The 26,686-nt window shown below is 44.2% G+C and overlaps 1 protein-coding gene across 7 annotated transcripts in view; it reads right to left on the minus strand.

Moving 5' to 3' along the window:
• RhoBTB (Rho-related BTB domain containing) overlaps nt 1–26,686 on the minus strand; it is a 344,465-nt gene that overhangs the window by 48,266 nt on the left and 269,513 nt on the right. For 6 of the 7 annotated variants that reach the window (XM_075881928.1, XM_075881926.1, XM_075881925.1 and 3 more), the window contains 4 exons: nt 26,311–26,355; nt 10,413–10,620; nt 1,901–2,155; nt 163–536 (listed from right to left, as the gene is read on the minus strand). In XM_075881928.1, the coding sequence (XP_075738043.1) occupies nt 163–536; nt 1,901–2,155; nt 10,413–10,620; nt 26,311–26,355 (882 nt within the window). The remainder of the gene's footprint in view (nt 1–162; nt 537–1,900; nt 2,156–10,412; nt 10,621–26,310; nt 26,356–26,686) is intronic. The other variant, XM_075881927.1, reaches the window with a different exon arrangement.

Consider the following 26,686-nt stretch of genomic DNA (forward strand, 5'->3'; position numbering starts at 1 on the left):
TAAACATTGGTGCAACCGTTTTTAATGTGAATAGACTGTGAAAATTTCAATGGCAACCGTGTCCAGTGATCATAGAGATTGTAAATGATGTGGTCAAAGTTAGGCATCCGGAAAAATGAAGAACAATTAGCCCAGATGCCTAGTCCAAGTCAAAAATATTACCTGATGCATTGCAGCATGGCAGCTGGAGTGATAGCCTTAGAAACATCCACCACAGCTTGTGCAGATGGTGAAAGTCGCCCTCGATGATCAAGCACTTCATCTTGCTCTACACCAACAGCTGAAAAAGCTGGCAAGTGCACAGTAGGCCGTGAACCAAGCCACGAGTCGACACTGCTTGTGCTAGCCTCCGAATTCATTTCACAGGTGGTTTGGTGATGAACAGTGCCCGAGTTCGCCGTTGTCTCACTGCTTTGAGACGTTGTCTGAAGTGAGGCACTCAGTGATGCACAACTACCTACCACATCTGTGTCTGCACTAGGAGCCTGCTCTGCATCTATGTTGCAACTTCCTTGGGAAACCTCCACAGCACTGACCTGAAGGCAAGAAATAGTGATGGTGATCACTCAATGGCAACATATACAGTAAAAAAAAATGATATTATGTTGACTGTAAAATTCTACTGCAAAATTTTGTATACTGGCACAGGGAACTGACAAGCAGAAAGTATTTATCCTTGTCTATTTCCTGTGTCCGTGTTAAAATTGTTTAAGTTCAACATGGTGGGCCAACTAGCCCAGCAGTCAGAGGTGAAGATCAGTTAAAACAATTAGTACATGTCATAGTCCTTTACACTGTGCCAAAAAATATCCTTCCAGACAAAAATTAGTAAATACTATGCGGATTGTTATGCCTGAGAGTCCAAACCAAACTTCATTGCTTCTGCAACATATTCAAGCTGATATCGATAGACTGGCTGTTTCAACCAGCATCAAAACCAGTGAGCAAGCCAGGCTCATGCAATCAACCCCATCTCTTGCGGTACGTCTTACGCAACACACAGCAAGCCCCCCTCACCCACAGGTTCGATTTCAGCCAGCGACTAGCGGCAGTTCCTGATTGAAAGCCTTGATTTGCTGGCTGATGCAAGAGATCCCCAGGGCCTATAAAAGGACCAAGTGGCGCGATATACACTGAGACAGGTTTACATAAGTTTCGTTGATGTACAATGTCCAAGTATTCTTGTGGGGGTGTTCAGTTTCTGATACCCCTGTCTCACGGGCACTTGCAAACTTTATTCAACTTCTTTTTACGTTGAGAGAGATGCACAGCAAGACACATGTTCTTCCTTTAGCCAAGGAAGTTACACGAAGGCTTAAACCGAGGCAGTTTGGCAATCTCCATTAGCGATAGAATGTCTCATCACCAATAACCTTTAGTTGGGAAAAAACTCCAAACACAATAGCACTGCATGTAGTACAATAAACACTTTATAAATAATAAAGTTCAAATCTCAAAAGCAAAATACTGTGAAATTATTGAAATTATCTGTCAGTTTCTACAGGCATTTCCCTAGCCCTACTATTATTTATTCATGTTAAAAAACATTTTTTTAGGAAGTAAATAAGATGATTGTTGAAGTACAATATCAAAATCTGCAGTACGTTTCCTTTGGCATGATTAAAATGTGTATCAGGCAAGGTTGTTTGCCCTCATTGAAACAAGCTAGAGTCTACATGCACGAAATTCAGTCTACATAAGTACGGCCTAGAATTACCTTGTACAGCAGTGGTTACCTTATCAAAGCTACCGATGTCAGAAATAGGCACTTGAAACTTCACTCATGCGGAGCTAGTTGGGCCAAACTAAGATCAATGACCAAAGTAAGCAAGTACATTAAGTCCCAAGTGCTCGATAGTACAGTATTTTGACAAATACAGAATCAAACAATGAAACTCACCATGCTGGTGTCACTGGAGCTACGGCCAGCCAGTGGGCTACACTCACTGTTTGGGTCAATAGCAGAGAAGAGCTCACGAAATGCTTGGCAGGCTGCGGCCAAGAACCAGCGGTGGCCAGGCAGACTTTCTTTGCCCACAAAGAAGAGCACATCCGTAAATACTTGATCCTGAAACAGTGCTTGTATATGCTCCAGGAACTGACTGGCTGGTACTGACACTACAGGTGGCACAGGCTTGGGTGGACAGAAAGGCACCTACACGGGATGAAACATAAATGCAACAGCATGATACAGTGAACGATTCAGCATCAAAGTAAACACGGCAAAATAAGTTGCCATGCTTAACTCAGCGCATATGGCAACTTATAAGCTGCCTCAGACACTCAGTTAAGTGAGCTCACTAGATATACAGTCAATGCTCATTATAACAAACCTCGGATTAACAATTTTTTTCAGATGAATGACTTTTTCAAAAATCCCCCTCCAAATGTCCCTTAGTTTGATGATACTACGAATTTCAGAATACAGAATGTTTCAGAATAACATATTCAATTTTATCATCCTAATATCTCCACAACACTTGAAAACACACAATAATACTTAGAAGAGAATACAATAATTAATACAATGATACCTAGAGGAGAATATAGTGTCTACATGGGCTCCTTCAGCGGTGCCTGTACCCCCATGGGAATTATCTGCTTCGAATGAATTACATTCTTGAGATTCGCAAGGCTTATTTGTCAAGTTTTAAAAAAAGTGATATGAAATTATATCCAATTGAAACTTGCTCCTTTCTTTTGTACATAAACATTATTGAAAAAAGTTTCTGTGACCCAGTGGTAGAAGTGAAACTTGGATAAATTTAACTACCTGGTATGCATCTCTCTGCAAATTGCATTCCAGATGTGGCATCAAGATTTAATGAATTTTTTTACAACACTTGAAAACAAGCATGCTTGTTTTCCCCTCAAAAGTATGTATAATCTATTTATGGAAATACATAACAGTATGGTATTAAGTGAGAAACACCGGTGGGATGCCAGGTGCGTTTGTTCAAGTGGTCTGTCCCCAACGCACCTTTCGTTTTGTAGTGAAGTCGAGTCAGAGGAGCACGACAGGTGCATCTACTAAGCTTCGCTGTTAATTTCGGTCAATTTGAACGAGCTTTGGCAAGACGCGCTTATGAAAAAACGTTAACTCGATGCAATATCCTGCACTGGTGCAGGACGCTACATCTATTCACAGCGGTGAATGGACAACGCTTTGTTTCAACTATCAAATATGACTTGTAAACCTCTAATGTGACAGAAAATCAAAAGATTTAGTGGCCTTCAGCCTCTTTGAACAGAAAAGGCATTGCTTCTTTGCTTTTCACCGCACCCCACTATCCACACTGCCCAAAGAACAAAACTGAAACTGTAGAAAAAGATCCATAGGCAGCTCACTAGGCAATACAATCCAATCCAAAGCCTGTACTTTCCATCATTCCCATGGGGGTACAATGATTGCAGAGGCAGATTACTCTCTAGGTATAATGTATAAAGCTCTATGCTTCAAAATAACGAATAGTGATTTTATAAAGTTGCTCGCGGCTGTGAAAACAAAGCCAGGTCAGTACCTGTCACTATCATCATCATCTGAATGCCCACATATTTCTCTTCAGGCCTTCCCTATTCAAATCCTTCCATCCCCTGCGCTTGTTTTTCTCGTCTGGTTTCGGTGTTTTGCCGTGTTACCTTTTGTTTTGTTTGGCAGCTTTACCTGTGCGCTTGTTACATGGCTGCTTTCGCGCCTTTGGATTAGCGCTATGCTTTCACGGTGATCTTTGTAAGCAGCACGAAAGAAGTTCGGCACGAGGGAAAATGCGATGCGAGTGACCTATATGGGATGAAGACGCCGATGATTCACCTAGGGTTGCCACCGTTTCTTGAACAAAAAGTGGCCCTTCATCGATGGGAGGGGATGAGTTACCAGGAGATGAAATTTGTGTTCAACAATAAACACCAAGTCAGATCTTTGGCATGTGCCATTATATGTAACATTGCTTTCCTCAAGTCAAATAGACCTGATGTACAAACGAAAATGGCACACTGGGCTAACCTACTAGTCTAATTGCTGGCATAAAATTACCCATGATTAGAACGACACTTCATTTGCTGCTATGAAAAATGACAGCGAGTGTGGACTAGCAAATGGCCTGCTGTCTAAAAAACCGGCTGAACCGGTCTAAACCTGGACAGGTGGCAACCCTAGATTCACCCATGCATGCTTCACTAACATTTTAACATTATGCACAGTGCGATGCTAAAGTATGCACGTCAGCTTAGCTGATGAGCGATGAGATCCATATCATTTGTCGTGATAAAAAAAACGCTGAAAAGAACGAAGACGGCATTTAAACATTGCATAAAAATCTGTATCTAACGCGGATGCTTCGAAGTGTTTAAGGAGGAGGCTTTCGCTTAAGAGTTTGTCTTGCAGCAGTCCAGCTGCACCAATCAGGCGAAGATCGCACTTTTCTTCAAATAAACATGTGCTGCTTTCGTATTATCTCATGTGTTTGTTTTTTCGTGCTTATTAGTAGAGCACAACGCGATCACTAATGCACAGGTAGGCGACTCACGTGGTTGTGTTTACGATTTTTGTGCAAATTTTCAAAATAAAGAATAACTTTTAGCGGTCCCGTGAGATTAGTTGTATCGAGATATATCACTGTATATGACTTCTCCATCGAAAACCACTGGCCCTCAGTAACTCAAGTTTTCCATAAAGAAGTAAAGCTTAAAGCTATACTTTGATTCATTACTTTCTCTTTGGTCCAAAATAGAAATGAATTATCAGTGCTGACACACACAAAAAAATGCTGAACTTGTGAGAACACAACAGCACCATCATCTCTCAATGTAACAGTGAAAATACACCATGTTTCAACCCACCATTGGCAGTATGATCATTTAATTCTTGCGGTAAGATGGTGTGATGATTGTTCACAGAGCAGCAGGGTGCGAAAGGCTTAAGGAACAGACAGCTGTGCATAGGACACCATTTGCAGCTCTGGCCACTCAGCATGCATCATCACAGAAACCCAGTGAGGGCCAAGGGGATGTGAGTCAACTAATATAATTGAAATTCGCCTGCTGAACGAGCAAAGTTAAGCAAACAATGCAATGGCAGGTGGTTCAAGTACCGTAATTACTCGAATCTAACGCGCACCTTTTTTCCGGTTAAGCGAGTTCATAAATCGCATGCGCGTTAGAATCGAGTACGAACAAAAAAATTACGGTCAATCTATTGCCATTGCAAATCCAAAATGGCCGCCCCCTACGTGCGTCGGCATGGTGCGTCGGCTATTTCTGCCTATGTGTTTACCATGTGCGGCACTTCGTACGTGTGCTGAGGAGTTCGTCATCTAGTAGTGCATTAGCATCGACGACTTGGAAGGGCCGACTCCAAAAACTCGAGTGCACCACGATGCCGCTTTTAAAAGAAAAGTCATCGCGTGTGCAGAAACGGACAGAAATCGGGCCGCATCGCGGTCCTTTTCGAAACGTGCGTGCGGGACCGGCGGAAACAAAAGCAGAAGATTGTCGACAGCAAAGCTTCACGCAAAGGTTTCAGTGAACCACAGCAGGGTCGGTTTCCGCAAATTGAAGAGCTGCTCCGCGAGTATGTGCTTGAGGAGCGAGTGGCAAAGCGGCCCATGACGACAGAACTGCTCCAAGTGCAGGCTATGCAATTAGTCTTAGAAAAAAGTCTAATGCGGAGCCTGTTTAAAGCGAGCAGGTGCTGGCTAATTAACTATATGAAGAGGAAAGGCTCTTCCCTCCGAAGGGGAACATGCATATGCGAAAACTTTTGCGGAGAAGTACGATGAAAAGCTTTACAGTTTTCAGAGGTTCGTCCTAAACTTGCGGCGCAACAACGGCTACCTGCTTGGGCAAATCTGGAATGCCGATCAGACGCCTCTTTACTTCGACATGCCTGGCACCACAACTGTCGAGAAGAAGGGGGCGAAGCAAGTTCGCGTGCTGACATCGGTCCACGGTAAAACTACAGTGACGGCAATGCTCTGTTACACGTCAGATGGGCACAAGCTTCGCCCGTACCTCATATTTAAATGGAAGACAATCCTGAAAGGAATCGTTTTTTCTAGTGGTGTGATCGTGCGGGCCAGCAAAAAAAAATGGGTGCGCGTTGCAATCGATGTCTTACGTTTTTTTTTTTTTTCGCGGTGGAAATCGGGTGCGCGTTACAATCGAGGGCGCGGTAGAATCGAGTAAATACGGTAAGTGACAACACAGCAGATGGGAATGGTTTTCAATTGCATGTTGTGGCAACTAACAAAGGGACAGTCACCTCATGAAGAAGAGGTTGAATTGGCCTCAATGTGTTGTGTTCTCATTCAAACTCACAGCTAATCTGGAGAGCTATTCTCGCGGTGTTCGATCCTTGGACATGTCCGATTTGCCGGAGCACTGTACTTCAGTTACTAAAAAAAAAGAACGGTGATTCATGATGTCAAGGCACGCTTGACCACGTCAGCACATCAAACCTGCCAGCACATTCTCAGCGTAAAAGGAAACTAAGTTGATGAAATGCAGTGTAACAGAAGTTTTAAAAAACTTGACAAGTCTGACCGTGCGTATGAATGTGTTGAGACGTTTTAAGAGCAATGCAGGGAATGCATACAGACCTTTCAGGGGCATCAGGCGGGCGGCCGCATTGAACCTAATTCAAGAGCTAACGTGCTAAGAGTCTATATATGGCCTCCGAGATGTGCATCTGAAAATGAATCTCTGAGGGCAGCATTCGTTGTGGCGAAGCACATTCCGTCATTATAATTTGTGTCGAGAGTTGTGAAAGCTGCTCGGCGTCAAAATGACGTTGCAGAAGAAAAACCGGAAACAGGCGGCATGCTCCAGCCAATCTGGGGAGGCCGAATTAGACATGTTCAATGATTTGACACCGCAAGAATAGCTCCCCTGGACCAAAGAGTCATTCTAGTATCTTTACTCAGTGCCACTCAAAGATGCTTACTTTGACAACATTTCATTTATGTGATTTTTTGATGAACTAAACACTCGTTCATTTATTGTGGCACATCTGTTAGTAGACGGGGCAAAAGTGTCAGTAGACAAGAAGAGGTGGCCAGCATGGTTGCAATGACTGAAGGGTGCAGAAAAGGGCATGACATAGGCTAGCTAAAATGTGATGAGCGATGCAAGCAAAGCCTGTATGTCACAGTAAAGCTATAAGTGTTGGTGAGTTCAGGCTGTGCAATGCAGCTGCACATCAAAACATGGCTGTTGGGTAACATGTCGAGAATTTGAATTTCAGCCAGGGGAGAATAAACTAAGATTTGAACAGATGCTGTGGAGCTACAAGATGGTGTCAAGCTGTGCATAACTATCCTTCATTGGCTAGCAGAAACTGTGGAGCAGGAGCATGCAGTTGAGGACTGTCTGTGGCAGTGGACATGCTTGGTGCCTTTGTGAACGGCATGATTACTCTTCACCACTATACGGTTATGTGACGGTACTTGACAAGGCCCTCTATGTTGTTGTTTCTACATTTATTTGGGAATCTGAAGGGCAAAGCAGATGTTGTGGTGTCTAGCCAGCGACCAGTGAATAAAAGTGCATTCTTTTCACCACTTGTGACTTGAGCCATGCATGATGCTGATGATGACACATGATGCACAGCGATGAAGATGATGCTACACTAAATGCAGACCACTTATAACGTAATGGCTTATAGTGAAGGACCGGTTACAATGCAGTCTTTTTCAACAGCCATTTATTCTCCCATAGAACCACATGTATATGCACACCGCTTATTGTGCAGTCCACCAACATGAAAGACCGGTTATAATGCAGTTGGAAGAAAATCTTTATGACCAACGCGTTGGCGAGTGCACTTCTAAAAGGAGGTGTGCTGGGTACACTGCTGGGGAACGAGCTATGAGGTTGTTATGGAGGAGGAGAGAACGTGAAGTGAACGAAAAAAGGCTGGGGAGAAGAAAAAGAAAAGGAAAAAAGACCGCAGCACGCTGCAGGGGCTTGCTGAGTGAGAAAGGAGGACGGTTGCTTAGGCATGGCGCGAGCGTTGTGAAGAAATTGTCATCGTTATCGAGCTTGATACAGATACCACATTTGCTACCTCGTGTGTAAATTTAAGTTTCACGGCATTATGACACAAGCTTTCGCCTTTGCTGCCAGTGCACCATCATATAAATAATTTTGACAGGATCTTGTCGTCTTTGATCTCCCAGCCGCAAAAGCGAACTTTGTATCATGCCCACTGTTCTTGGTTCAGAGCTTGAGTGCAATCTTTTCGATGCCCGATCTTCATATGTTGAACAAACTTCCCGCGACAACATGCCAAACAATAGCCTACGCCTAATCAGGGTTTGTTATGTTTCAGTAGCGGTCGCATGCAATTAATTTTGCGGTTTGGGAAAGAATCAACGAAACTCTTCGCGGTGGCTGCACTCGAAGGGAAGGGATATATATTGTTATTGAAAACGAGGGTGGTAAATGTAGCACTTGAATGGTGGTTTGTGATTCCATCGACATAACTCCCGCGACTTAAGTTATAAGCGGTCTTACCTTTTGTCTGATGCTACTGCAGGTGATGTGGACCAGACTTGGTACAAACGAAGAAAATTATGCCTACCATTGTGATTTAAAGTGCACACGTTACTACATTTAATATTTGCTTGGAAGTTTGAGTGCGAATGGTCAGTGGTCTATCTAGCTGTAGATGTCATGCACATATGGTGATACCACTTAGGCCACATTCAGTATAAGGCATGTTGCATACATCTACTTAAATAAAGCTAGAATTTTATCATTACAGCATTCAACTGATGATTGATGTGTGGGGTTTAACGTCCCAAAACCACCTTATGATTATGAGAGACACCGTAGTGGAGGGCTTTGGAAATTTTGACCACCTGGGGTTCTTTAACGTGCGCCCAAATCTGAGCACACGGGACACAACATTTCCACCTCCATCGGAAATGCCGCCGCCGCAGCCGGGATTCGATCCCGCGACCTGCGGGTTAGCAGCCGAGTACCTTAGCCACTAGACCACCGCGGCAGGGCATTCAACTGATGATCGAGGTTCTAGACAACAATATGAAAATTGATACCTCAAGATTTCACCTGAAACAGCAACATGTCATAGGCACTCTGGTCCACTATAGCCAATTATTCTTTCAACACTTCTTCATTTAATACATTCATTCTTTTCTATATCAGGTAAATATTGGAACTTTTGAAACCCACTATAACTAAAGTATAATGACCAAGAAAGTTTGCTACTCTGATTCAGAATAAATTGCTTACTTTACAAGTAGTGTTGAATGTCATTGTAAAATACTCAATTTCCAATTTTTTTTACTCAGAATAGGAGATTTTCCTAATCTGCACGTGCGCCTCTTGCAATGCAGTTTGTCCTACTAGTATCAATGGCAGCTAGTCTCTTACTGAAAACAAAGTAAACAGCAGTTTAGTTGCGCTACGATGTGGGAAATGTTGACTCTGCCATCCTGATATAGACACAGATAATAGACAAGCCCCAGCATGTGCAACTAAGAGCTCATCTCTACTTGAAGATTAGAGTTTCCTAAAATTAACTAGAGGGGACTCTGGCACTGCGATCGTTCAGCGACCATGGGAATGATAGGTAATACACACATTTGCCTAGTTTTTGTACTTGCGGGTGGCGATGTACTTGCGGCTTCATTTATTGCTAGATACGGTTTTGCTTTGAAGGAAAGAACGAACAATTTTAAACTTTGTGACCCGATTCGAATTGGTAAGCCTAAAAGAATAAGGTGGTGAAGTGCAAACGCTGAACATTTGCTCATTTTTTTTTTCAAGAAAAAACAGCTTCTAGCCACACGAACATGCTAGGAGCCAGAAGCTGTTTTTTTTTTTCAAGAAAAAACAGCTTCTAGCCACACGAACATGCTAGGAGCCAGAAGCTGGCCAGAAGTACGAAAATTAGCCAAATGTGTGTACTACCCATCATTCCCATGCTCACTGAAGCGCTGTGCGTTACAGCTCCCACAGACACTAATGCCAGAGTTCCCTCTAGTGCATATTAGGAAATTCTATGACTTGAAGCACCACCACAGTCACCATTAGTAGGGCGAATATGCATCACAGAGAAGTCCACTTGTGCATTAGGAAAATCTCCTATAGTGAGCCTATTTCACTGACATTGGGGGTCACAACCTGGGTGGCATACCTTAGGAACTCTAATTAGTGGTTCCATTATGTTCAACACATTAAGTATAATAATGGAATGAACCTAACACAGACTTCTAAATTTTGATCACAATGCCGCATTTATTTTGTGTAAGACACATATCACTGCACAATTAGTCTGGCTTGACACCCCCTCCCTGGGCAAATGGGAGGCCTACGTTGCTATGCGGCATGAATTATTAGCACAAGTTTTCGGTCCTCAACAAGCCACTGTTGGGCAGGAAATGACTGACCTGAATAGCTGGGTGCTGCACATGCTTGAGATTTGTCATCCAGAATCGCTGCTGCTTCCTGGCTAGCAAAGCTGCCCTGATGACGTTACTGAAAACCTCGGCCACACCGAAGTTCGTAAGAACACTTGTTTCATAGTATGCAGCACCAATCTCTTTGGCTAGAAGGCGCCCCTGTTCTGGGCGCAATAGGTCGGTCTCCTTGAGTGGCCTGTAGAAAGAAAAGAAGGTAAGTGTAAATTTAAGGGCTTGTTTTTCTTTGTTAAACACAATATTGTTGAGAACTAACAGACAATAATTCCAAGAAATGTACAGGGATGTTATTAGAAGCAACTGTAACGTAAATGTGAAGAAAGAAAAGTGGACAATAAGATAATCTGCCACCAGCAGGATCCAAACCTGCAACCTTTGAATAACATGTCTGATGCTCTACCACTGAGCTACGGTGATGGTCATCCCCCAGTCCACTTTTTATAAGGGGCGTTTAAACGTGCACCGTCAGGCAGCGCCACCTGTTTCCAACAAGTGCAATGTCCACTTTTCTTTGTTCATGTTTATATTTACTTCTAATAATATCCCGTATACTTTCCTTGGCCTTATTGTCCGTTAGTTCTCATTAATATTCAGTTAAAATAAAAGAGACATAAGAAGTCAGTCTTCTGCAAGCTGTTTATTTAACTCACTGACCTAAGAAAAATATCGCCATTAAAATGCCTTCACTTGATAATTTTACAGTATACTCAAGAGTATGCTCCCTTCTCAGTGTTAAATTAAGCACGAGATGAAATTTTGCATTGAAAAGTAAGTGACCCAGCATGGTGAGCTAGATGTTTCATTATAGTTTATTCTATTGCCACCTTAGAAATTTAAAAATTATTAAAGCAACAGAGGGCTTGATATTGTAAACTCTCCTGCATTGTATCCACAAATAAGAAGTCTTCCTTATTTGTAACTATAAAAAGATGCCATTTACACACTGTGTTTGAGTGTTTGCACTACTGCAGGAATCCTTATTTAATCTAGGACAATGCAAGAATCTGGCATGTGGATTTGTGTGCATTAGATTGATAAACAGTGATGCTGACAAAACAATGAAACCAAATGTGGATCACAGTGCAAAGCTTCATCTAAACAATGCATGCACATTCCTTGCTCCAAAGAAAAAATTAAGGAAGGGCATTCCACCAACTAGAATAAAACATGCATCTTGCAAATGCTACTCCAAATGCTACTACGGAAAAAATAAAAATAGATTTGCCAAAAAAGATGCAAAATGGCAGGCACCTAAATGAATTCTGGCTGCATGACATTAATGTTGCTATGGTGCTCGCAGTCAAAACTTAAAATTTAGGTACACGATAAATTAATGGTTAAAAAAAAAACCCTGTGTGTGTGTGTACAAGCAAACCTAATTTTAACAAGGTTGCATCTGACATAAAAATAAGTGCATTCGAAAATTCAATATAAAAGTAAATTCCTGACACTATATCTAATGCAAAACTGTTCTTCATTTGTTTCATTATAACTGATATTTCATTACATCTGGGTCCATTATATTAAGGTTTAAGTGTGTGTGTACATGTGTACACAAACACACACACACACACATATACATACATACATACATACATACATATATATATATATATATATATATATATATATATATATATATATATATATATATTGATTGATTGATTGATTGATTTGTGGGGTTTAACGTCCCAAAACCACCATTTGATTATGAGAGACGCCGTAGTGGAGGGCTCCGGAAATTTTGACCACCTGGGGTTCTTTAACGTGCACCCAAATCTGAGTACACGGGCCTACAACATTTCCGCCTCCATCGGAAATGCAGCCGCCGCAGCCGGGAATCGAACCCGCGACCTGCGGGTCAGCAGCCGAGTACCTTAGCCACTAGACCACCGCGGCGGGGCAAAAAATTACCAACTGTAAGCAGGAATCGAACCTACGACCTTCGAATGTATATATATATATATATATATATATATATATATATATATATAAACTTGGACCAAGTTTCAGTACTGCTATGGACAACAAAATAATTATTTATTTCTTTTGAACAGTTTTGTGATGCAGCCTTGCTCAGGGAATATAGTGAGATTAAAAAACCACCGTAGATGTTTTCCTTTTTGGAATAATAATATACACAAATGCTTGAATTTTTTTGCTACACAAACTTGAACAACTAACAAACTGACTGCTTTTTTCCTTGACTTTTTGAAGGCATACAACTGTGTCACATACTGTCGCCTTATTTCAAAACTATCAGATTTTAAACTGGAGTGTCTCACTTTATCATGGCTCTGAAACTTTATTTTTTATCGTCACCAATGCACCGTTAAAAACAACTTCTCGTCCTCCTTTAAATGAAGTGTCGTCTGGTGTACCACAAGGTAGCGTCCTCAATCCCTTATTTTTTTTATCATCTTCATTACAATCTCCTACATAACATGTCCTCTACTATAAGAATATTTGCAGATGACTGTATTGTCTATTGCTCAATAGAATATATTAATGACCATTCGGTTCTTCTGCATGACCTCGCACACATTAGAAAGTGGTGCAGTAAATGGCTAATGACAGTGAACACGTAAAAGTGCAAAACTATGTCATTTACTTGGAAAACTACATCTTGACTGCATTCATACAATATTGTCACGGGGTTGTGACGTGGCCGAAGACAGGAAACTTCGTGTTGGGATTTAACTGTTTATTTGGGCGAACCTGTGCCCGGTAAAGGGAAAGTCTAATTACAGCAGCAGTCTTGCACAGATAGCAGTCTCGGACTGATAGCGGCGAACGCAGCGTCGGCCTTCGATCAACAACTGACAAGCGGCGAAGCGTGTCGGCATTTATACCCTTGCCGTCGAATGTTCTAGCGTTATCGCTGGCGGCGGCGTAGGTTCCAGAACAATCTGTACCTTTCGCACAGTGGGCGTGATCTTATCGAAATGATCTACTACAGTCCGGAACCTTCTCGAAACCTGCAGGCGCGGTTTGCGCCGAGAATCGTGTGGTGTTTCAGAACGATAACAAAAACTTGGGAAATGGAACGTGGCATTGCCCATTGCCCCCCTCTGAAAAAAAGGCATCGTCCCGATGCTTTAACTAAAGATGAAGGTACAATAATAATGCAAGAAAGTACAATGAATAAATTACAATACAACAATAATACAAAAAACACTGTTTCAGTTTGTTAACGTGCATGAAACGGCTTGAGACGCGTGACATGGACGACTTAAGGTCGCGATCGGCGTCGTTGAGAGTTCGTGATGCCGTCGGGGACAACCTCGTAATCAAGTGGGACGAGACGTCGAACCACCTTGTACGGTCCGAAGTACCGTCGCAGAAGCTTTTCACTTAGTCCACGTCGGCGTATCGGCGTCCACACCCAAACACGTTCACCGGGCTGGTATTCCACGAAGCGTCGTCGAAGGTTGTAACGGTGGCTGTCGGTCGTCTGTTGATTCTTGATACGGAGACGCGCAAGTTGTCGGGCTTCTTCGGCGCGTTGAAGGTACTCGCTCACATCGAGGTTTTCTTTGTCGGTGACGTTGGGTAACATGGCATCGAGCGTCGTTGCCGGGCTCCTTCCGTAGACCAATTTGTATGGAGATATCTGGGTCGTCTCCTGCACCGCCGTCTTGTATGCGAAGGTCACATACGGAAGAATGGCATCCCACGTCTTGTGTTCGACGTCGACGTACATTGACAGCATGTCGGCGATCGTCTTGTTAAGCCCCTCGGTGAGGCCGTTGGTCTGTGGGTGGTACGCTCTCGTCCGTCGGTGGTTTGTTTGGCTGTATGCCAAGATCGCTTGAGTTAAGTCGGCAGTGAATGCCGTTCCTCTGTCGGTGATAAGGACCTCCGGGGCGCCGTGACGTAGGACGATATTTTGGACGAAGAACTTAGCTACCTCGGATGCACTGCCTTTTGGCAGGGCTTTTGTCTCGGCGTAGCGGGTGAGGTAGTCGGTAGCTACCACGATCCACTTGTTTCCGAAAGCCGACGTCGGGAACGGCTCCAGTAGGTCCATACCAATCTGCTGGAAAGGTCGGCAAGGTGGATCAATTGGCTGCAGAAGTCCCGCTGGCCTTGTCGGCGGTGTCTTGCGTCGCTGACAGTCCCGGCATGTCCTCACATAACGAGTGACGTCGGTGGTAAGACGTGGCCAGTAGTACCTTTCTTGTACCCTCGCGAGCGTGCGAGAAACACCGAGGTGCTCTGCCGTCGGATCGTCGTGCAGGGCCTGCAGGAGTTCTGGTCGCAGAGCTGAAGGCACCACAAGGAGGTACTTAGCTCGAAGCGGTGAAAAGTTTTTCTTTTGTAGAAGACCGTTTCGTAGAAAAAACGACGCAAGTGCGCGCTTGAATACCTTCGGGACTTCGGCGGTCCTGCCTTCGAGGTATTCTATTAGGGCCTTAAGTTCCGGGTCGGCCCGCTGTCGTTCTGCGAAGTCGTCGGTAGTTATCGTTCTCAAGAAGTACTCGTCATCCGGGTCGTCGGGTAGCGGTTGGTCGACAGGCGCACGAGAGAGACAGTCGGCGTCAGAGTGTTTTTTGCCGGACTTGTAAATGACAGTAATGTCATACTCTTGAAGTCTCAGGCTCCATCGTGCGAGGCGACCTGAAGGGTCCTTCAAGGTGGCTAGCCAACACAAGGCGTGGTGGTCGCTCACAACTTTGAAGGTCCTGCCATAGAGGTAGGGGCGAAATTTCGACGTAGCCCAGATGATGGCGAGGCACTCCTTTTCTGTTGTGGAATAATTTGCTTCTGCTTTGGATAGCGATCGGCTGGCGTAACTAATAACCCTTTCAAGTCCGTCAGCCCTCTGCACAAGAACGGCGCCAAGACCTACGCTGCTTGCGTCAGTATGTATTTCTGTCTCGGCGAATTCGTCGAAATGGGCAAGCAACGGAGGCGTCGAGAGGCGATGTTTAAGCTCCTGGAAAGCGCGTTCCTGTGGCGTTTCCCACTTGAATTCCACGTCGGCCTTGGTAAGGTTAGTGAGAGGATCGGCTATGCGGGCGAAGTTTTTCACGAACCGCCTATAATAGGCGCACAGGCCCAGAAATCGGCGCACGGCCTTCTTGTCAGTGGGCGGCGGGAAGTCGGCGATGGCGGCTGTTTTCCGTGGATCGGGACGAACTCCAGACATGCTGATAACGTGCCCCAGAAACAAGAGCTCCTCATACGCAAATCTGCACTTTTGTGGCTTGAGTGTGAGTCCAGACGTCTTGATGGCTTGAAGTACAGCTTCAAGGCGCCGAAGATGCTCGTCGAAACTCGAGGAAAACACGACGACGACGTCCAAATACACAAGGCAAGTCTGCCACTTCAATCCTGCCGGTACTGTATCCATAACGCGTTGAAAAGTTGCAGGCGCTGAGCAAAGGCCGAAGGGCATCACCTTAAACTCGAAGAGGCCGTCCGGTGTTATAAACGCCGTCTTCTCTCGGTCTCTTTCGTCGACTTCGATTTGCCAATAGCCAGTCTTGAGGTTCATTGACGAGAAGTACTTGGCGTTATGGAGCCGATCAAGTGCGTCGTCTATTCGTGGGAGAGGATACACGTCCTTTCTTGTGATTTTGTTCAGGCGACGATAATCGACGCAGAAACGTAGGGTCCCATTCTTTTTCTTCACTAACACCACGGGGGATGCCCATGGACTCTTGGACGGCTGGATAATGTCATCTCGCAGCATTTCATCAACTTGTCTCTTCATGGCCTCACGTTCTCGCGTCGAAACCCTGTACGGACTCTGACGGAGTGGTCTGGCATTTTCTTCGGTTATGATGCAATGTTTCGTGATTGGGGTCGGCCGAATTTTCGATGACGACGAAAAGCAATCTTCGTATTGCAGGAGCAGGGCCTTGAGCTGTTCTTGCTTATCGTTCGGAAGTCTGGGACTGACGTCGAAAGCTATGGGAGGGGCTTGGTTCCACTGAGCAGGTTCCGCAGAATCGGCGAGGGCGAAAGCACTGGTGGCTTCGACAATTTCTTCGATGTATGCGACCGTTGTTCCTTTGTTCACATGTTTGTACTCATTGCTGAAATTCGTGAGCATAACCGTTGCTTTGCCTCCCCGCAGCTCTGCAATTCCTCTTGCGACGCAAATATTTCGGGTGACCAACAGATGCTGACTGCCTTCAACGACGCCTTCTAAGTCAGGTGATTTAGGAGCGCCGACTGAAATAATGATGCTTGAGCGAGGCGGAATGGTGACTTGTTCTTCCAGCACATTCAAGGCATGGTGTCCTGACGGCGTGCGCGGCGGTAGTGCTTCTTCTGTGGATAACGTTATCAACCTTGTTTTTAGGTTGATGACAGCACCATGGAGGCATAAGAAGTCCATGCCAAGGATGACATCTCTCGAGCAACGCTGTAGGACTACGAAGTTTGTAGGATAAATACGGCCGTTAATGGTGACTCGCTGTGCAGATTCCTGCAGGCGTTACGAGATGACCTCCGGCTGTGCAGATTTCAGGGCCTTTCCAAGCTGTCTTAACTTTCTTTAACTTTGCGGCGAACGACCCACTGATGACAGAATAGTCGGCTCCAGTATCGACAAGAGCGGTCACACTGTGGCCGTCGATAAGAACGTCGAGGTCGCTAGTTCGCCGTCTCGCATTACAGTTAGGGCGTGGCATCGGGTCACGGCTGCGTCGGCTTGTTCCGCTGCTTCCATGTTGCGTCGTCCGGCCACCTTCGGTAAGTGAGCTTTTGCCTTCAGGGCTTTGCCTGGTTGGTGTTGTGTTCAAAAAGCTCCGTCGCGGCGGCGGCGGCGTCGGAGGATCTTCGGTAGTTCGTCGCACAGCAACCGCACCTCCATCGGTTGCTGCCCTTAGTTTCCCGGATACGGGCTAGGAGACCGGCCCTGCGTTGGGCCAGAGTACTGCCGGAGGTGCGGTGACATGTGGCGGCTGGGCGACGGCGAACGGGAAGGACTTCGTGGTGTCCATTGAGTTCCTGCCAGGTAGTCGGCGATGTCACGTGGCCGATCTCCTGGCTGCGGACGCGGTGCATTGACGGCGAAGCCACGCAGTCCCATCTGTCGGTACTGGCAACGGGGGTATGTGTGCCCGGCCTCGCCGCAGTGGTAGCAGAGCGGTCGGTTGTCAGGTGCACGCCAAACGTCCGTTTTCCTCGGTGGGGGTGGTGGCGGCGGTGGCGTCTGGTGACGGAAGTGCGACGGGGCGGCGTTTTGGCGTGGACGGGGAAAAGCGTTGTGGCGCACTGCAGCGGCGTAGCTCATAGTTTCTGGCTTGGGCGGCGGTGTTTGGGGAATTCGAAGCGATTGCCGGACTTCTTCTCGCACAATGTTGGCGATCGAATCCACTTGAGGCTGCGCCGAAGGCAACAGTTTGCGCAGCTTTTCCCGCACGATCGCTCGGATCATTTCACGCAGGTCGTCGGAGTCACTGGCTTGAGCAGCAGCGCATTCTGGAGTCAGGCGACGATTATACTGTCTGGTGCGCATGTATAGCGTTTTTTCAATGGTGGTCGCCTCGGATACAAATTCTTGGACGGTGTTCGGTGGATTTCTCATTAGTCCCGCGAAGAGCTCCTGTTTGACCCCTCGCATGAGGAAACGAACTTTTTTTTCCTCAGGCATGTCTGGGTCAGCGTGACGGAATAGGCGGGTCATCTCCTCTGTGAAAATTCCAACCTTTTCATTTGGTAGCTGAACCCGGGTCTCGAGTAGAGCAGCGGCCCTCTTTTTGCGAGCGACGCTCGCGAACGTTTGCAGAAATGCGCCGCAGAAGACATCCCACGTTCGGAGCGTGGACTCCCGATTCTCTAGCCAGGTCCTTGCGGTGTCTTCCAGGTGGAAGTACACACGACGGAGCTTTTCTTCGTTGTCCCAGTGGTTGAGGGCGGCCACACGATCGTATGTTTCTAGCCAGGTTTTCGGGTCTTCAAACGATGAGCCATGGAACGTTGGTGGTTCCCTGGGTTGATGAATGACGATCGCGGGCTGGGACGCTCCGGTTGTCATTGTCGCTGCAGTCGAGGTCATGGTCTTGGTCTTCCGCGCATTGTCTTGTAGAAGGCCGTACTCCGGTGGGAGACCTTGCTGTCGGCGGCTTGTTCGCTGCTCTTGGTTGGCGTCGGTGTTTTCTCTGCGACGGGGGCTGGGTTCACGGCTTGATGGGGGCGTCCGGTACATGAACGAAGCAGCACCTCCACCAGATGTCACGGGGTCGTGACTTGGCTGAAGACAGGAAACTTCGTGTTGGGATTTAACTGTTTATTTGGGCTAACCTGTGCCCGGTAAAGGGAAAGTCTAATTACAGCAGCAGTCTTGCACAGATAGCAGTCTCGGACTGATAGCGGCGAACGCAGCGTCGGCCTTCGATCAACAACTGACAAGCGGCGAAGCGTGTCGGCATTTATATCCTTGCCGTCGAATGTTCTAGCGTTATCGCTGGCGGTGGCGTAGGTTCCAGAACAATCTGTACCATTCGCACAGTGGGCGTGATCTTATCGAAATGATCTACTACAGTCCGGAACCTTCTCGAAACCTGCAGGCGCGGTTTGCGCCGAGAATCGTGTTGTGTTTCAGAACGATAACAAAAACTTGGGAAATGGAACGTGGCAATATCAATAAAAACAGTCTTGCAATGGCTACACAATATTAATATCTATGCATTACATTCACTTCAGATCTTTCTTGATCAGACCACATTACCTCCATTTCAGCCAAAGTCTCCCATTCTTTAGATTACTTGCGAGTCCCCTCACCATGAATACCTGACTATTGGAATGAGCTCAGGACAGGGCAAGCCACTTCATTTCTAATGACTACAGCTATCAGCCGAGTGTCACACAAATAAAGCTTTACCTTTCATTGCGTCCTTTGAGTACTCTCTGTGACGCTGTTACGCTTGCTTACACTGTTTCACAAATTCATTCATTCATCCCTAACGCTAGCATGCTTGATGCGGCCCTACTCTACGTCACACAGGCTTCTCAATCATTTTGGCTATATGAGCATTTATGAATCAACACATGCATTCAATGTTGGAATTTCCTGCCAGATAGTATCGCATGTCTGGAAAGCACTGTTGCATTCTGCCGTATATTTATTAGTTATCTGATCAAAGAAGCGTAAAAATATTTGCCATTATAGTAGTAAATTCCCTGTATTATTGTAATCTTTTTCTAGTTTTTTTTTAATTTGTCATTTTATAGCACTGGAGTGTTGCTTTTTTCTTTCCCTTCTCTCCCTCTTTTTCATGTGTGAACTTAACTAATTGATTACTTTGTATTGCTCTGCTCCTTACGTCATTCGGTATGTCAATGCTGTTCACGCATATTGTATTTTGAGAGCACCACTTAAGTTCACTTGTTGTACTGCCCCTGAGTGCCTCAATCAATGGAGGCCTGTAAGGTGTTTTTAAATAAATAAATAAATAAAAAGTAAAATGAATATACACAAGCAAATGACAGCAACAATTGCCGGGGTGCAGCAGTTGAAAAACAGAAGTAAAAAAATTTTTGGATGAAAAGAAAAAGAGAGTCATGGGTAAAGATGGGCAAAACACGTGGCTCTTGAACTACTGCCATGTGCTACCGATTCCTTCCTTTAGAAGAAAAAAAAGATCAGGTCTGTGTGGAGCACAATCAGAGTTCAAAGTGAAGGAGTAGCTTTCATAAAGTGTACTGTAAACACGATCGACTGGCCTTTCTGAACGACTTTAGCCAGACCATCATTCCTGTTTGTGCTCTTTTTCATCCTGCATGTGGGCGTTTTCCTCTGCTTTTCTCTCTTTCTCTCTACCGACTCTTTCTTGCCCCTGTTTTCCCAATTCAGTGCTGTGTAGCGAACCGGATATCTAGTTAATCTCCCAGCTATTCTCTTCATCTCTCTCTCTCTTTTAGGGTGCCTACTCCAAGTACAATTGCACGGTACCCACTATGCCATAAATCATTCTGCAAAGTATCAAAATGCCCACTACATGTTTGTAAGGCAATACAGGCATTTACACAGCCACCAATTATGGATGAGCCCTTTGTAATGCATTGGAAACTTCGAGCTCCCCACGCATTAAATTCACATGTTCTGCTCTGCTGTTGCGCAATCTGTTAATGTGATTCGTTGCCCAACATGATACTTGTACAGGGTCTTTTTTGGCGGAAAGCTTCAAGCACTAACGTTTCAAAATTGTGTCAAAATATTTGCTTGCCATGCAGGGTGCCTAGGTTCGATTCCCACTCAGACCCTGATTTTTATTTCTCAATGTGCGTGACAGCAGAGACAGAAACTGGCAAAGGCAGAAGACATCGCCACCAAATTTGGCCCTTGTTGAGAGCTCCTAACAGCTAACACTGAAAAAGGAAGAAAAAGAAAAGAAAGAAATGTTTTCATCCTGTATTTGTAGGGAGGTACATGTGGAGCAAGTGGAAGTATGAATAATAATAATAATAATAATAATAATAATAATAATAATAATAATAATAATAATAATAATAATAATAAAAAAAAACAAAGCACAAAGGTCAAATTATAACTTCTCACATGCTCACAGTTGAAGATGAGAGCCAATCGCTCAGCACGTATCCTGATTATATATAGCCAGGAGACCCGCCAAGTGTTAAATTCACTTAAATCTACAAAACCTTTCCTTTTTAAGAATCATATAATGAAATCGATGCATTCACTTCTAGTTTTGTCACATATTGTGGTCAGTCATATATATGCTCATGAACGTAATCAACTGTTTCTTCAAATTCAAGCAAGACAAATAAAGGTGTTTGCAATGTAATGGCTACTATAACCTTCATAGTTACTCATTAACATTTCTGCTAGCAAATCAATTCAAAACTACATTTACATGAAGTTTACAGAGAAAGCAAAAAAAAACGAAAAATTAGATGTAAATATGAAGACAAATAGGGTCTTCATGTGTTTGGCAGGAAGCAGAATTTTGTGACATTGTATTCATAAGTGAATGCTTTTTGCCTAGAGCAGAATGCACGTAAAATAAGAATGCAAAGGGGTGTAGAGCATATTTACATAATCAAGTTGAACAGAATTAGTCTGGAGTCACCTAACTGCGACATCTTTTGTGTATGGGCTGCAACTAAGAGACAAAAGCCAAAAGTGGTGAAAGAAAGGATGTTGTTTGTTTGTCCATTCTTCAAACCACCATCAAATAATGAAATTTGTTGGATAAAGCTCAACAAGCAGAGGAGTATGTACCATAATCAACAGATGTTCCTTGAGTGTAGAAGCCATAAAAAATTTGGAGGACACTTGAGCTTCGCCACTTGAGAGTAGGTTGTGATAGCGTAATTGTGATTACGTGCGCATCCCCTCCTAAACTGCTAACCTGCTTCAGTCCTTGGTGCATGCCTCAACGGTGCCGCAAGGAAATGAACGACCGTGCTCATTGGCTGTTTCAAAGTAGCAATGAATACCTATTGCAAGCACAGTATTTAACTCTTTTGCTACTGTGCCTCTTCAAATCATTCAATTTGAACAATGCATTTTCAAGTTTAAATTCTGGTGCGCTCACGGAATTTATGGGCACCTAACGCCATCTATACATGTAAAAAAGTGGGAAATGCAGAACGAAATCCATGATGTTTTGGTAGTTTTTTGTTTTAGGGAAGTGTTTTCCTCGTCTCAAGAAGTTTCAGGTAGCTATGCGTGCGCGCCGATCATGGCGTCATTTTTTCTCGTGCGGATGTTCCTAAAAGACGATGCGTTTCTTGTGAACCGAGCGCATCAACAGCAGCTTTTGAGAATAGAATTAGCAGCAGTGAGTCTGGAGAAAATTTTGACGCATCAAACCTCGGCCCGGTGACGAGAATGCGTCAAGCCACAAAATTCAGTGAGTGAGTGCCAACTGTATGTATGGGGCACATATTGTTGTCTAATTAATAGTTACGAGCGGCAGAGTGTGTACTCACAGTAATTTTACTGATTTTGAGAGTCTCAACATTCTACGGACATGACTCCTGGCCAGCATCTGTCAAGCGTGTGCAGGCTTTCGAGACGAAACCCGGGAGTCGAAGTCAGAGGTGCACTCCAGAGTAACTCACGCTGCTTCTTCCAGGTCGCCAATTTCATCCAGCTGTTTTTCACTGCACAGCTGACCAGCATGATCAGCGACTACACCAACAAGTATGCATGGATATTTGTTTTAGAGAGGCAGACATATGCGGAAAGGGGCAGTTCATGGAGGAACTTCACTCCCGATGAAGTGATGACGTGCATTGGAATCCTCATTTACATGGAAACCATTGAGTGGAATACCACAGAGTTATTTTCAGGTCTGGTTTCTTTGCATATTATGCGCAGGAGCCATTTTTGTTCGTTCCTTGCCTTTCTAGGTGTCACGGGCTCAGAGCAGACCGACCCAGTCTGCGATGGCAAGCTGCACAGGCTAACCTTCTCGACAGCACCCCCACTAACTTTCTTTTTTGTGAAAAAAGTTTTTGGCAATAATTCTTGAGACTTGTACAATCACTTTGCAACACAAGTATATCTAATTATATTCAACCTCATTATTTTATAAATTGTTCTCCTTCTTAAAGTGTTAACTGTACAATTACTGCAGAAATTTTTCATTTTAAACTTTTTCTATTTAATTGTGTATAATAAATATATATAATACATTTAAGTTATTGGATAGAAAATTCTTTTAGCTACAGTTTGATTCCAAATAATGTAAATGAGGCATTATTATCTAGTGACAAAAATTGCTTCTTTACACCTAGCAAAATGGCCCCTTTTCAAGTGGAAGCAAAAGAGTTAAGTGTCCACATGCCATAATTATTCCATTTGCGAATCAGCCAAGAGCCCACTACACGTCCATAGGGCAACATGTAAACCTATGCAGCTGTTCACTTTGTTGATGATTCTGCTGCTGATGACAATGATTAAAGAGACAGTACAAGTAACTATTAAGTCGACGTTTATTGTTCAAATAGCAGTCCATAAACCTTGTAGTGTTACTTTTGTGCCATGGAACTGCTTATTTTATAAAAAAATCACGTTTTAGTGGTCCGCGATGGGTTAGTGCACATCAAATTACCTGCCTCAAGCAGAGCATGTCACGTAACTGCTGCTGTGCACAACATTACCCGGCTTTACTGCGCGGCCGCCAACACTAGTAGCAGAAAGACAAAAGTAGCGAAAGCCAGAGCAGCAACAATGGTCACTGAACAATTTCCTGCCACGGGCTTCGAGATGGCAAACATGCTTGGTTCAACTGAGCCCCGCTAGATGGCACCACCTGTCCAGTTTACCCAGGTAAAAATTGAACTTTTGAACCACTCGCGTCATTCCTCATAGTAACATCCGGCGGTTTTTTTTCCATGAATCAAACAGACATGAACAAGCATCATTTTATTACATCTCTTGATACACGGAACGTTCCTTATTTAGTGCAGCTACTTTGATTACTAGTGATTAATTGTAGATGGTACCTCTGACGTAATCGGAATTATTTTGCGAATGTCTTATTGTAGAGCATGTGTTCTTGTGCATTTACCCTAATTTCTCATTAAGTAAGGCCCTGCTAACTGTTGAAAATATTGTCATTTTAACGTCATACATTTCACTCTGACATAAATTGTTATTTGACTTTAGTGTCCCTTTGAATATGTCTGACCGATTTGTAATAGCCGGGCCTTTACCGCACTCACTCTTCCATCAATTCACATCTTTTTACGCCTGGCGCAATTCTATGTTTCTGCCACAGAATATATGATGCATTAAAGGACCCCTGACACCACATTTGGAAACTCGAGATGCTTGTGTTGAGTGAGAGTCCTGCATGCAGGGGCACATCTGATCGATCATTAGTCACGAGCATTGCTTATAGGATTTTTTTTAAATTTGGTTTTAAAGTAAGGGTACATGCTTGTCTAAATATTCAGGTGCAATCGGCATTTGCTGGGGTTTGACATAGGCACAGGCCCCCATCGTGACGTTAAAGAGGTCAAGCAAGTGTTGTTGGCGTTTGTGGGGAACCCACAATACCCCGAATGGCACCCAGCGAGGAATATTGTTCGTCACCCCTTTCAAACACTTTTCGGGCTGCTCTAAAGATGGTTTTGGCTCCTTACACCAAGAATGTTTTTCTTTTTTTTCTGAGGGGGACATGCTCAAAGCATCCGCATCGTTTCATTCGTTCTAGAGCAACTGTATATGCTCCCTACGGGACCCAAGTAGCGCATAGGTCTGCCATCTTGCCTGGTTAGCAACCATAGTTACACGGTGAAGCCGCACTATATTTTAGCAGATGACTTGCTTAAGCCTGTCACCAATCGAGACGCCAATTACCAGTCAACATGCCTGGCTTGTCAATGACCGAGGAAAGAAGAAGAAACACCTGCTTTTGGGACTGTGCCAAGCGAGGTCAAAAGCTTTTCTTAGTCTGCCTGGTAACGCAAAGCGCAAAGGCATAGCGTAGTGCTGAATAACGCGCACTGCTGCTGCCGTGTGGTCAACTGGCGCCAGCTATAAAAGATAAGCAACAACTCACAAACACAAAATATAGGTCCCGCAAATCCAAGAAGCGCCCCACTAAGCCCACAGCATTGATTATTTCAGTATGTTTTTCGAAAATGGCGCCGAATCCACGCAAATACTGTGCTGTCGAAGGTTAAGGACATGAACCTAAAGCAAATAAAGCACCATTTTGTAACTACCGTTTATTCGCTACCGAGCGCACGACAGTCACTTCATAAAGTCTAGGTGGAGGGCGACCGCTTTTGGTGGTGCGGCCTGTTTACCAGCTTCCCCACAGTGCATAGTCGCCTACGGCGTTAGAAAACAAATGCGCTACTTTGATAACTAAAGGTAGCATTTTTATTGCAATTCTTCCGTACCAGCGGGTCCCCCTATTTGAAAACAGCATGTTCAGTATCAATGAAGCTTCAGCGCACATAGTCTCAGGCACTGTCCTGCCGTGGGGTGCTAGTTTCTAATGGTATTTAGGCAGGCGTTTAGCATTGACACAAGATCATTTTGAATTAAAGATGCTAGCATAAATTATGCAATGCATTAGAGTATTTACGATTAAATTTTGGCAATACCATATGCAAAGCTACAAATCTTGTCACCAACAAAACTTTCGGAGTCAACGGTCCTTCAAGGAGACTCCTTCCACTAGATGACAATCATACAATGTCCTTCCCAAAAGCAGTATCAACAAATTTCATGGCTCTGTGGTAGAACATTTGCTTGCCACACCAACGACCTGGGTTCGATCCTCACTCAGACCCGAAAATTTTAATTTATTTTATTTTGCATCTTTCTCGATTTTTTGGTCATGGATAAGATGGTGATATTTTGATCACAACCGAAATGCCCACACAAATGCCAACACCGATGTCGACACCAAAACCAATGCCAAAATTTTAGCGAAACAAGCTATTTAACGCTGCGGTAAAAGTACTGGAGCATAGAACATTGGGTTGAACTTTCAACCCTTTTATATTTACTATGGCAGCTTCCATCAAAAGTTCAAGGCAGCAATCCCAAGTAATGTGTAAGTTTCTTGGCTTCTAGGTCCAGAACATATCTGAGACAAGCCGCACAAATCAGTGTTAATAAAGATGATGAAGTTAGTATGTGCATTCAGGATAGGTTAACATGTATGAATTATGTAAAGAAAGAATTTGCAAAAAAACGCAGCTTTTATGCTGGTGCAGCAGAGCGTGAGCAAGAAAACAAAAATATACTACAATCTTCAAGCATACAGTGACATGCATTTGTGCAATGATGCTCACTAACAGGCTGTTGGCACATGCAGCAAGAACAAGATGCAACAGTCTCTAGATAATGCCCGCAAGCAGATACCCAAGAAAGCTCTCTACGGAATGAGTACGTTGATATAAAGGCTAACGCGTGTACCTTCCAAACTCTGGAAACCTGCAAGACACGCAGGGATGGTGCCCCCTGCAAAAACACGAGCACAGACAACCACAGTTATGCCAGCTTAGTACACCACAGGCAAAGCAGATGTACAAGACCTGAGAAGTGATGAATAATGTAAAACATAGTGGCAGGCAGTTCCAAACTTGTAGCCATCCAAAAACATAAATTCTGCTTATACGAACTAAGTTTCTGAAGCTTATATCCTCTTGAGGCACTAGTAAAACTTTGTCTGCTGAAAGTTTAGTCTTGACAAAACTCTTGCAGTATGATTGGCATTAAAACATAAAAGGGGTTTTAGGAAATGCATTAGAAATTTTCATAATTGGTAATAAAATCAAATTATTTCCTTTGG

The sequence above is a fragment of the Rhipicephalus microplus genome, chromosome X (assembly GCF_043290135.1).
Source record: "Rhipicephalus microplus isolate Deutch F79 chromosome X, USDA_Rmic, whole genome shotgun sequence".
Lineage (NCBI taxonomy): Eukaryota > Metazoa > Arthropoda > Arachnida > Ixodida > Ixodidae > Rhipicephalus > Rhipicephalus microplus.